The sequence below is a fragment of the Watersipora subatra genome, chromosome 3 (assembly GCF_963576615.1).
Source record: "Watersipora subatra chromosome 3, tzWatSuba1.1, whole genome shotgun sequence".
Lineage (NCBI taxonomy): Eukaryota > Metazoa > Bryozoa > Gymnolaemata > Cheilostomatida > Watersiporidae > Watersipora > Watersipora subatra.
Window position 1 is genome coordinate 10,650,868 of NC_088710.1, and position 12,290 is coordinate 10,663,157.

Here is a 12,290-nt window from a genome sequence, read left to right on the forward strand (position 1 = left end):
CTTCTCTTTTATCAACAAACTTGAAATGTTTTATCACAATTTTTCAGTACTGACACGTTGCGGAAGGCTGTTTAACTTTGTGTGCCATTCTGTTGTAGGACCGGAACTCCTTTAGAAAAATTGTACTGAAGTCTGCTTTCTTGAAACGACGAATGTATGAGGACTTCATAGAGTCTCTTCCTATACTCAAATCTCTGGAGGTGGGAGAGTAGGCTAGCTTATTGTAGCTTTTATGCTTATAGTATAGATTGACTGAGGCATCGAGGGAGTGTGCTGAGCTGTTTGCTGCGGTTGACATTTGCTCACGCAAATCTTAGATGCTTTTTAGGGTAAACAATAATAATTAGTAAAAATAATTAATAGTATTAAGTAAGTAATAATAATAATTAATAGTAATAAGTAAGTAATAATAATAATAATTAATAGTAATACGTAAGTAATGATAATAATTAATAGTAATAAGTAATAAAAATAAATAGGTGGTGAAAAAACTGAGTAACTTGGGAGCTAAAATTAACCATTTAGACTGACGGAACAAAAAGTCATGAAAATAATGTTTGTTAGGTTTAGAATATAATATCTCTGAAATTATTTACTCAGGTGGACATTGGTTAGGGTTAGAAGACTGTGTTGAAGTGTAGATGGCTTTTTATGGCCTATGTACCATATATACTGACATGTTCAAGGCCGCTACGCTATGCCAGCCCTTCATATATACAGTATGTTGTATTCGATTATCGCTGAACAAATTGAAATCTTAGTGATGGAACTGGAAGATTTCATTTCAATAATCTGAAAACTTCGTGCAATTGAAATGGGCTGACCTAATCTACTTATGAGTCTAAAATTCTCAACTTGATAATTACTTAACTTCCCATCCAATATTTAAAAAAACATGACTTCAGCCATGTAATTACATGGTTTTGATGCATGTAGAATTTTCTCAGAAAGCATTAGCTAATGATGTCACGCTCACCCTCCTTGAAATTTAATTTATTCTACTAGGAAAAAGCGCCTAGAACTCATTATTTTTTCAGCTTATGTATGTGGGTCAAAATTGCATTAATTAGGAGATTGATGAGTGTTATCACTTTCAATCATGTCCTCCTTGTATTGAGCTGACAAGGTAGTAGCTATTACTTTAGGTTACATCTATTAGAGCTGCTCTTCGGTGTGTTTGTTTACTCTGTCATTCCATTATTATGAAACAGACTTAGGGTCATCGAATGGCACGAGAAAAGTTGTTCGCTGTTGAGTTTGAAGACACAATTTACATTTTCTCACCGATGTAGAGCCAACAACTACATTAATCAATCCATAAAAAACAGTCGAGTGTGTTGTGAGATGAAATTGCGCAAGTCATGGAGCAACTGCACTGAGCTGACTACAGTAACCTTGTTGGTCTCACTGTGACACGCTGTGACATGGCTGCAATAACCAGTTACCAGTAACGGAAACACGCTTCCTTGATTGTTTAGCTTTAGAGGTATTTTATTCTGTCTTTCATAACTGTAATTTTTTTAGGCCTACGAACGGACGAATGTATGTGATGCTTTGACTTCCAAAACATATGAAGATGGAACTGAAATTATCTGTGAGGTATGCTGTAACTGATATGATTTGTTTTACATTGTACTTGGCCTCAAGTATAGCTTGCTTACTTGGACTAAAGCTTGCTTACTTGGACTATAGCTTGCTTACTTGGACTATAGCTTGCTTACTTGGACTATAGCTTGCTTACTTGGACTATAGCTTGCTTACTCGGACTATAGCCTGCTTCAATGTCAGCGAACTTCCATGATTAACATTCCTCGAATTAAAGAGTGCTGAATAAAAGAGCCAAAAAATCAAAGTGTTCTTCTTAATAACAAATATTATTCTTACTCTATGTTGTTTGGATTAAATCAATATACTGTTATTTTTTTTAAAAGTAGCATTGAATAAAAATCTTATTTTTAGGTTTTGTTGAGATCAAAAATCTATCACAAAAATCAGCAAGCTTGTTCGCATTCGTTATATATTGTTTAGTAGAATTGTGACATTTGTATGACTGAGAATCCATTCGCAATAGTTCTGAAAGTAGACATATAGCTTATACTTAAAATCAGATGATAGTAGTTACAGAGCTAAATAAGTAAATATAGACATTTATAGAATGAAATTTATAACTTTTGTGGAAATACAGTTCGATATCAGATTAGTCGCAATAATATTCCAAGAAGACCAGTGAACAGTTGTTATGTCTGTCTGCAAATACTTTCCCATGACAACGTTTTACATCTACATCAAGGAGTGCTTATCAACGTTGACAGTCTTATCTTGAAGAAAGTGATTCAGTTCTGTGGTTAGGCAGTATTGACAGGTGCTCTCTTGCCTGAAGCCATCTATCGATACACCCTGACATGTAGTTACGTGTTGATGAACACGCTGGCTGCCCTGTGCCTGTTTCTATGCTGTTTTGTTTAGTCTTCCACTCGTTTTTCATGTTCTGATAGCTACAATTGACAGCTCATTTCAAAACATTATTATGACTTTTGTGGGAACCGATATGTTATGCGGAATGTCATGCAGTGCGTCACTATCTATCCATATCTTGGGATTATGTTAGTCGGTAGACTGCTGCGGTTGCCAGATCCAAATGTCCTTTCTCTGGCCTTGACAAATGTCAGGGACTAGTCATCTTCATAATCATCCCTAATGGTCCTAGTTGAGACTTAGAGAAGCATGATGGTTGAACAATACACGTGTTGTAGGGAGACGAAGCCCTGTGTATGTACTTCATAGAAGTCGGAGAAGTACGGGTTATGAGAACCGTGAGTATTACAGCCCTTCTCTTGTCACGGGTGTCTAGATTTGGGAAATATGCTAAATTGTCCAAAATTCTTGAAAATCATTAAAATGTAAAACTTCTAAAAGTTAAGTTAAAAATGGATTGTCAATTTTTAATTACAGCAATGATATAAATAAATTTATATTTGAATTTTGGTGTGCCAGAATTAATCTAACACAATAATAGCTTCTAATTTTATTTTCCTATTCGTTGCGAGCCTGTGGCAAACAGCTGCAGGAGACTTTTTGAAAAACACTTTGCTAGTAAAAGTTAACCATTGCAAATAATTTGAGATGCTGGAATTCATGCTTGTGCTTTGCAACCTGTTTTCATTTTAGCCCTTTTATTTCATATTCTTCCCTACCAAAATTGCATTTTGATGATTTTATAATTTGCGGAGGCTATTGGGAGACGAGCACTAGATACACAAGAGACTTGAAATACGACATACAATAAAAAAGCCAATGAACTTAGCTTTTTTCCAAATTAAACCCTTAGTTTACACGAAACACTTGAAAATGTTGGTGATTTGATGCATCAGATATTTGTATTCATTGCAGAGTACAGAAATACTGCAATTTAGGCTAATATTTGTAATCGTCGCAGTGTACAGAAACACTGCAGGTTAGGCTAATATTTATATTCGTTTCAGAATACGGAAACACTGCAGGTTAGGCTAATATTTGTATTCATTGCAGAGTACGGAAATACTGCAGGTTAGGCTGCTGGTAGACTGGCTAGAGATGTCATGCTTGTCCTTACTATTTGTGTCTCTACTCCTATCAATGTAATTGGCTAGCGTTTGACCCCCTCTACTAAGCTGTTTGTTGGCAGTATCTTTTATGGTTGGCGCTAGATTGAGCAATACTGTGGAGGTTGATGCAGTTTTGAGTGAATTCGTACCATCCTGAAGGATTAGGTGTTAGTTTAGAAATGTTTTTAACATTTATCTTTTTATCTAAGAGGTGATCCTATAAAATTTAATATGCCTTATTCGAAGTACACGAAAGCTGTCCGATGCAAGCATCTTATCATATCAAACATCAGTATAGATATACTATATATCTACTATATACTATAATATGTATATATATAGTATATATATAATATATATACATATAATATAATCTGTATACTTTAATATGTAAAATTTAATATATATACTATGATATATGTACTATAATGTACCGGTATCTATATACTATATACCTTTATATTTCCTATATACTATAGTATATACATATATATTATACAGAAACTATAATATATACATATATATATATACATGTATATCTTATATATAAACTATAATATATATATATGTATATGTATATATATGTATATGTATATGTATATCTTATATGTACTATAATATACAAATTAGTCATCATTACAATCTTCAGATAAATTACAATCTTTATTTTGTGATAAAATCAACTATTGGAACCTCAAAAAAAAAACTAAAAGGTTAAAACTCATAGATGAAGAATGTAGAATATATTATAATGTTTTATAAAATTTGAAATGCGCTTTACTGTTAGTCAATTACTACAAATTTGTTTTAAACAGATAAAGATCTGATCTCATCTTGAAAAAGATGGAATTCAAGATGGCTACCAATGAGTCAAGATGGCTCCCACCTACTAGTAGCAATCTTGAATTCTATCTTCCTCAAGTGATCACCTGATAAGAGCACATCTCTATCTGCTTGAAACAAATTTGTAGTGGTTGACTAACAGCTAAATGCACTTTATATTATGGTATAATATATACTATACACTATAATATATGTATATATTATATAGAAACTGTAATATATACATATATACATATCTTATATATACTATAATATACAAATTAGTCATCATTATAATCTTCAGAAGTTATCAGCTGATAAGAGCAGGTTTCTGTTTGTATGAAACCGATATGTAGTGATTTACCAACAGCTAAATGCACTTTATATTATATATTATGGTATAATTCACTCTACACATAGCATGTATTGAGAACTCTTTATCATTTTTTACGAAACCAGCGGTTCTAACACTAATAATATACAAAATGTACATATATTATATACATTGTATTACTTTATCGAAAATAATTTCATTTTAGACAAAAATCTATTCCAAATTATGTCATACAAAAATCACGAAACAAAAAATGATGCAACCCCGTAGTAGAATTGGTCCTGAATGAAAACGATGATCCCTTCCCTGTGGCTGCAGTTTAAGAGAGAATAATGTTGCGAGATCTACTGAAATGTTTACATTGTCATTCCATTTTATTAGCAAAATATTTATATAGGCTAAGCGTATTTTGATGTTTTCCATGCACACAGCCATCTAGGTTAAGTGTAATAGTGTAGCCAAGGTAAGTGTGCGGTAAATAGAGAGGTGCTCTTGTTAATTTCGTAATGATAGCAAATTAGCTGCAAAAAATGATTGTTTCCTGATCCTCGACTATTTACACAATTGGCAGAAGAGGCAGCTAGCCGTTAGGCTGAAGTTATGTAAACGAACTGGTCATGGCTGACAGCGTGTGAGGCAGCATTCCACGCAACTGATTCTAGGACGCTGCCATTAGTCGAAGTTGTGCGTCATATTTTGCTGTGGCTACACACAGTAATGAAACCTGTAGCCAGAGCCTATCTCCTCTGGCTACACGCAATGACGTAGACCGGTGACATGATGTTGGCAAATAAATTAGCGTTTGCTTTGCAGGGTGAAGGCCATGACGTCCATGCTGGATTTTGCTGCTCATCATTTTTAAAAATTATCACTGATTCACAAATCTCTCGTCTCCGTCAGGGAGTGCTGATAGTAGCACTGCTGAACTACTCAGTGAAAAGGCTACCAATGAGGATTAATATCGTATAAAAATGACAGACTAAAAATGGATGTAGTGGAATCGTAGTTTTGTCCTATAAGATCTACCTCTTTTAGCTAGTTCAGATGCACAGGTTACAACTTGGCAAGAAGTTGACGCGTTAGTATAGAAGCTCTTGCCTTGTGTGTCTATTAGCTATGGAAATGACTCCACTCATTGGTGGAGGTAACCACCATTGAGTGAGTCACCTGTTTTGCCAATGAATAGTTAACAGACATACAGGCTTTAACTAGCGTGCCAGATTTTGTTGCATCAGCTATTGGTTGAAAGAATTGATTGTTAGTGGAAGTAAATTACGATTCCAGTTTATCTGTTTTTAGTTTGAGCTGTGTTCGTTGGAAATGTGCTGAAGTATGACGATAGATTGATGCTTATTTATGGCTGAGCATTCTGTTTGCATTAATGCCAATATCATGAGCAACCTGCCTAGTTTCAAATTATGAAGAACTTGCTTTGGAATTTGTGATGATGCTCCATAAAGGATAAACTGTTTGAAAAATCTAAACGTACCATGCCCTTCACTCCATTGGTCAAATTTTTATTACTTCGTCAGTTTATTGCTTTGCCATACATCATTGAACTGTGATATGGTGTCTAGTCATTACAGATGTTCACAACTCGCATTGGCTTGGCTTTAGCCTTGGCTTTGCATTGACTCGGGTTATACAAGTGTCTTACGAGCCCTCATTAGCTAGTAAAATTAAGGTTTGTCTTCACGCTCTATTCTTCTTTGGAATTGAACAGCTTTCAAATGGGCTTTTAATGTCTTTTCAGGGTGCCAATGGGGAGAATAGGGAGGTGAACCGGTTAACGAAAGGAGAATACTTCGGAGAGCTTGGTTTAATTAGCAAGAAGCCGAGAGCTGCCTCTGTTTTCGCTGTCGGACAGGTGAAGTGCGCTGGTAAGCATAATCTAACGTGTTTAAAATAGACATCGATGGATGCAGAAGACAATAGTTTGAAATGTATATGAGATGTTGCTGATAGCATGCGGTTGAAAACCTTTTGGAACATACGTAGGGTCTTGACTAATTTTTCCGATTTCCAATTGAAAAACAAATTTAATAAGCTGTCATAGTGTAGATGTATTATGCACTGACGAATTGAAGTAAATGGACTATGTAAAGCTATGTACACCAAAAGATCTTATCCGTCAACATTCGAGTTACCCACATACTATTGGAGGTCAGTTTCTAAAATGAAGCATTTTATAACATGTTACCTAACATAACAGTGAAATAATGTGACTAGGTTAACTGCATATTGGTTGCATGCTCGTCTAGAAATCATTTAGTTAAATGTCTAAAAAGGAAAGGGCAATAAGAATAAGAAATACGAACATTAATTAAACCATCTTTAATCTAATCATTATCATCATGTAAAAAGAATAAAAAATTCTTATAAAAATGAACATAAAAAACTTTGCTTATTGAGTATTTGAGTATTCCGCTGTACGTTTATCGCTGTACGTCTATCGCTGTACGTCTATCGCTGTACGTCTATCGCTGTACGTCTATCGCTGTACGTCTATCAGTCTGCAATCACTTAGCCAGGCTTTAACTAGGTTGTTGATGCAAACGCTAAGCTTCATTTCAAAGTTCATTTGTGCCTCAAATTTTTTTAACCTGAATTATTATATTGTTTATAAGTTTAACTTGGATGTTACTGATTAAATATTATATTATAAATGGAGCTGAACACAAATATGATATTATTTATTTAAGGAGCATAAGCTTGCTCTATATTCCACGTGGAGATGACTCTTCGATAGTGTAAACTGCCTCATTTTTAGAACCATTTCTTTTAGGCAATATATTACTGCTTAAAATATAAACAATAACTCATGGAAACCTGTGTATTTTAGGTGAAGTTAAACAAGTGAAATCTCTAGATAAATTACCGCAACAAATGAGTTATATTTAGTTTTAATATACATCCACATTAATTCAGGCATTTATAATAATTTCACATATCAACCGTGAAGTTCCACAAACTAATACAAAACAACATTTAAGTACATTCAAGTACAAGTAATATCGTCAGACAGCTCATTCTGCATTTAGATAGTCATTGGTGTAGGCGATAGCTTCATTGATTTGATGATATAATAAAACGTCTTTAATAGGTTTTATAGTTTCAACGTTATTGAAGTTTTTAATTGAATTTATCAGAAAACTGTTTTATTTACCGCAGCCGACATATAAAACTAAACCATTTCCAATTAAAGCTGGACGCACAGAGCAACGAACATGTTTTGACATCGGCTTAAATATAATTATTTATGGTTTCTTTTAGAAACATTACCGTGTTCGCAAAATGTATAATGATGTTAACCGAGTGATACTGTATTGCAAAAATTGTTTGGGTCAGTTTGCTGATAAATTTACCGAGCATAATCGATTGTGAGATTTGATTCAAACAAATGCCTTTTTTAAATATGATTTGTTCTTAAGTTAGATTGGATTAACTACTGAGTGAATCATACCATTTATTGACTTGACACGACTAGCAACTCAACATGTCATAAATAATCTCTAGAGGAAGGTCTCTCCTGCTCTGAATAATCTCAGAGGAACTCAGAAATGATGATTTTTCAATTGACGACGGATTTTCATTAAACTGTTGGTGCATTACGGAAACTAAATGGGAAAACTGAATGTGGTGCTACCTAGGAACTTCTCTCGAGCCAAGAATTTAGCCAGGGATGCAATTGCGTGAATATATTAGTTGAATATATTAACTATCGACATTTACAGCCATGCATAAAACTTCCTAATTCTAGATTTAAAACATACATGCTATGTTTTAGGCAAAATTCACATGACAAGTAGGTAGGGCAGGGTTTAAATGATGAGCAGTACTCCCTTATTAGCTAAAGCCAAAACACCTTCCCGTTTTTAGTAGTCTTTTGTATGTAGTTGCCCTCCTAGTGTAAAAATAATTTTTAAATAAATGCAAGTCTTTTTAGCATCCTTCTTTATATTAAACTATTCATTTATATGTTTCAATCTCTTCATATTAGTCCTCTGGTCGTTATTTTTGTTTCAGATGCAAACTATTTTTCAGTTTTGAATTCCATTAGGTTTTAAACAAGTGAAAATGTCTGTTATTACATGACAGGTTTATCATGAACAACAAAGTAGTGTCTACTTGACTGCACCCATAAGACCCGTAGATAGTAAATTGACTTACACTAAATTGACTTACACGCATCACATCCCATGTTAGACATTGATTGATTACTTGGAGAATGAGCAAAATGCAGATGCGTAGTTCTGTATTGACAGCCATGTTGTGCCAATGAAATTATGGAAAGCAAGCAACCGTGCGAAACAAGGCATGAGTAGTGTCACCAGACAGTAATCAATATATTTAGTCTTCTAGACTCGAGTGTACTTTTTGTGCATCATTCAACGGCATTAAATTACATCAAGCTCAAGTGTTAGTATTGAAAGGCCCTCACATAGTGACTCGATCAATCAGTAATTCATTTGATAAATCTAGTTGGGGCTGTCTAGTGATTTGCTCCAGATTAATGAGGGTCTATTTCATAATTTGGTATGCTAATCGTACACTGGAATTTTCACTGGCTTTCCCCATTTGTAAACATCCAGCTGTTAGACCCATTATTGCATTACCATTAAATCTGTCCACATTTGTCCATGAAGCAATACTTAACAAAGGTACACTTGTTGTTTGTTTGTGTGTTTCCAAGGGCAACTTGAAGATATTAGTGGTACAGCAGCTAAGACTAGCTTTCATTCAGTTGATGAGTAGAGTTTTTATTGATCTGCTGACTAGGGCATTTACACACATAAGAATATACACTAGTCTTACAATCTTTAAATCACTGTTTTCATGACACGCGAGTTTGGGCCAATCTGCGAATTTGGGCTAATCCGCAAGTTAACCACACAGAAACAGCAAAATCCACAAGATATGGGAGTTTTGTGATTGGCAAAACTTTATCAAATCCATCATGCTTGCGAATAATAGAAACGGCACTTCTGAATGACGCGCTTTAAAATACTAAAATGCTACTCAATTTTAAACATTTTCAATACTTCTGTTCGTCCTTTCCCGATTGAGTTTCACGTGTTTGCATCGCTAATTATTAGCTTATAGCGTACAATTCCTTACCTTCTTTAGACAAGGTGCCGGAATCAATCCACATCATGCGAATGTCCACAAAAACACTTAATTTGCACGCTAACACAATTTGTGCACAACTCCAAATCCGCATGCTTCGTGTCATGGAAAACCTAGTGAATAATTGATGCAACCTAACCTGAATGAATATATAACTGCGTGTGCATGGTCATTTCTTTCCTGCATACACTATGTGTAAATAAAATGCGTTTGTGCAGAAGACTCTTCATCGCTCAAAGTCGAGTGTTCTATTTGACGTTTTGCACAAGTCTTCACATACCCAAAGGTCATTGTAAAACCTTACCATAGATGTAACCTGGCTTTGTTTGCCAGGCGGTTAAGACATGACCTAATATCAAAGTTTTTGTTTTAGTTTTGGATGTCGAGGCTTTTGAGAGGCTATTGGGCCCTTGCATGGACATATTGAGGAGAAACTCGGAAGGGTATGAAGAGGATATGATTAGGGTGTTTGGAGGGAAAGACCAGATAGCAGATCTCCGATAGTAAGTATTAACATATGTAACAAAAATGCTGCCTTCCACCCAAAGAAAAGGCTTAACGAGGCGAAAGCTGATCTCACCTTTTGATTCCCTCTAGGCTAGTGTCAAGGACGGGCAATTCTGGTTCATGTGTAGATTTTTTAAATATGTACTTATTTAGCGTTTCCTGTGATGATATGACAGTCATAGCAGGTGTCTTTGACTCCTACGGCTAATCCCTGGTGATACAGGCCTGGTACTAATTGCGGTGAATCGCTAGCCTGCCGAGTTTGTTATGGATTGCTCTCCACCATATTTATAACTGCTGCTAAGATATCTAGTCTCCATAATAAAAATATCTGTTTAATGTGCCTGATCTCAGGAATACCATAGTATGTTGTTTTACATGACACAACAGTCATATTTAGGAAGGGCGTCTATGGCTGTTACCTTATGTACATTTGAAGTTAGTCAAATGGCACACCGATCATTTTCTCTTTTGATTGTTTCGATTTCAACTTCAGTTTCAAGCAAAAACTTTTTACAAACTACCTTATCCGTACATCACGGAAAAATTGATAAGGTTGTCACAACAGAGAAATGCCTCTGCTAGCCAGCTTTTGACAGCTTAGTGGCAGTGAACAAGGGTGTTTCTCAAATCTTCACGAGATCATATCTACTTGAAGTTGGGTATTCTGGCTGTAAAAATGTTGTGTGTTATAGGAATGGTGTCTGTGCATTTTGAAAAGCAGGTAATTTGATATTTGGTTAATTTTCTAATGTTCACAGCTCCGCGTCCACACAAAAATCTAACCTTCAACATTTATCGTCAAATCCACTATTCCATCAAATTGTACACTTCACATTTGTATGTGTGTTGTTGAATGACTAAGCGCTATGTTCTATGATTCTAGATATGTGGATCCATGACATTCCTGGCAACTGTAGTCTTCTTTCCTATTCAAGCTGTTCTCCTTTCCTAAGATGGCTGACCTATCTACACATTGTCCATATTGCACCAAATATTTCTTACTGATGTTGTCTATACCGAGCTACATCATATTCTCGCTTGAACTGCACAGCTCAAAGCCACTTGCATGTACCGGATAGGTCAAGGCTGAGCCATTTTATATGACAAGCACTCGAATTTATTGTTATGTTTGCCATTTGGTTGTTATTTTATGACAAACTCCTCCAGTGTGTAAGATTATATTGTGATTATAAATGGTTTGTCATGTTGTATAGTTTAGATCTATTTGATAGTGTGTTTTGTTATTTATATTAATTATATTATGAATTTTATGTAGATTGATATGAATACGCGAAACTATATTTTGTTTCCATCTTTTTATTGTGATGTAACTACTACAGCACAGTTTCGCATGTTACCACTTTTTCATCTAATGACCACATTAGGAGGTGCACATTTTAGCATATCATTGGAACCAACTTCCAATTAAGCACTGGCTTAGCAGACGATCATATTTATGTTGTTTGGGCCGATCATTTCTTGTTGCTAGAAAACTTGTATCTATTCGTATGGACTAGTCGCCTTATGGATATAGCGCCCTAGTCAGGTAGTAACTTTCTTAGCAATTATTATCAATATAGAATTGACTGAGTTGCAATTGTCAAATATAAAATTTGAAAAGGTGATCAATACATCGTTCTTATGTTCTTGTTCTTATGTTCAACAATATATTTATTAACAAAACTATAGTAATAATATATAGGTTTCAGAATATTTTCATCTTTCAGTCTTTCCTCAATCTTAAAGATATCCACTCGTTTCTCTACAAAAAGCAAAACATGACAAAACAAAGGGAATAAATGACACTCTGCATGAATTCTACTTCAGATCCGATAATCATGTACAAAAACATTAAGTCTACCCAAAACAAAAACATTTTTATAGCTAAATTTTTATAAAACAATGACTTGGCA

At 34.7% G+C, this 12,290-nt stretch overlaps 2 protein-coding genes across 4 annotated transcripts in view; one reads left to right on the forward strand and one right to left on the reverse strand.

The window, feature by feature from the left end:
• LOC137389798 (cAMP-dependent protein kinase type II regulatory subunit-like) overlaps positions 1 to 11,403 on the forward strand; it is a 33,403-nt gene extending 22,000 nt beyond the window's left edge. The window contains exons 9-15 of one of the 2 annotated variants that reach the window (XM_068075899.1): positions 99 to 200; positions 1,525 to 1,599; positions 2,754 to 2,813; positions 3,529 to 3,546; positions 6,494 to 6,620; positions 10,241 to 10,370; positions 11,261 to 11,403. In XM_068075899.1, the coding sequence (XP_067932000.1) occupies positions 99 to 200; positions 1,525 to 1,599; positions 2,754 to 2,813; positions 3,529 to 3,546; positions 6,494 to 6,620; positions 10,241 to 10,370; position 11,261 (513 nt within the window). In that variant the 3' untranslated portion in view covers positions 11,262 to 11,403. The remainder of the gene's footprint in view (positions 1 to 98; positions 201 to 1,524; positions 1,600 to 2,753; positions 2,814 to 3,528; positions 3,547 to 6,493; positions 6,621 to 10,240; positions 10,371 to 11,260) is intronic. The other variant, XM_068075900.1, reaches the window with a different exon arrangement.
• Positions 11,404 to 11,997: 594 nt separating this feature from the next.
• Positions 11,998 to 12,290, reverse strand: part of LOC137389797 (inactive peptidyl-prolyl cis-trans isomerase FKBP6-like) — a 44,440-nt gene continuing 44,147 nt past the window's right edge. For both annotated transcript variants that reach the window (XM_068075898.1, XM_068075896.1), the window contains exon 12: positions 11,998 to 12,139. In XM_068075898.1, coding sequence (XP_067931999.1) covers positions 12,101 to 12,139 — 39 coding nt within the window. In that variant the 3' untranslated portion in view covers positions 11,998 to 12,100. The remainder of the gene's footprint in view (positions 12,140 to 12,290) is intronic.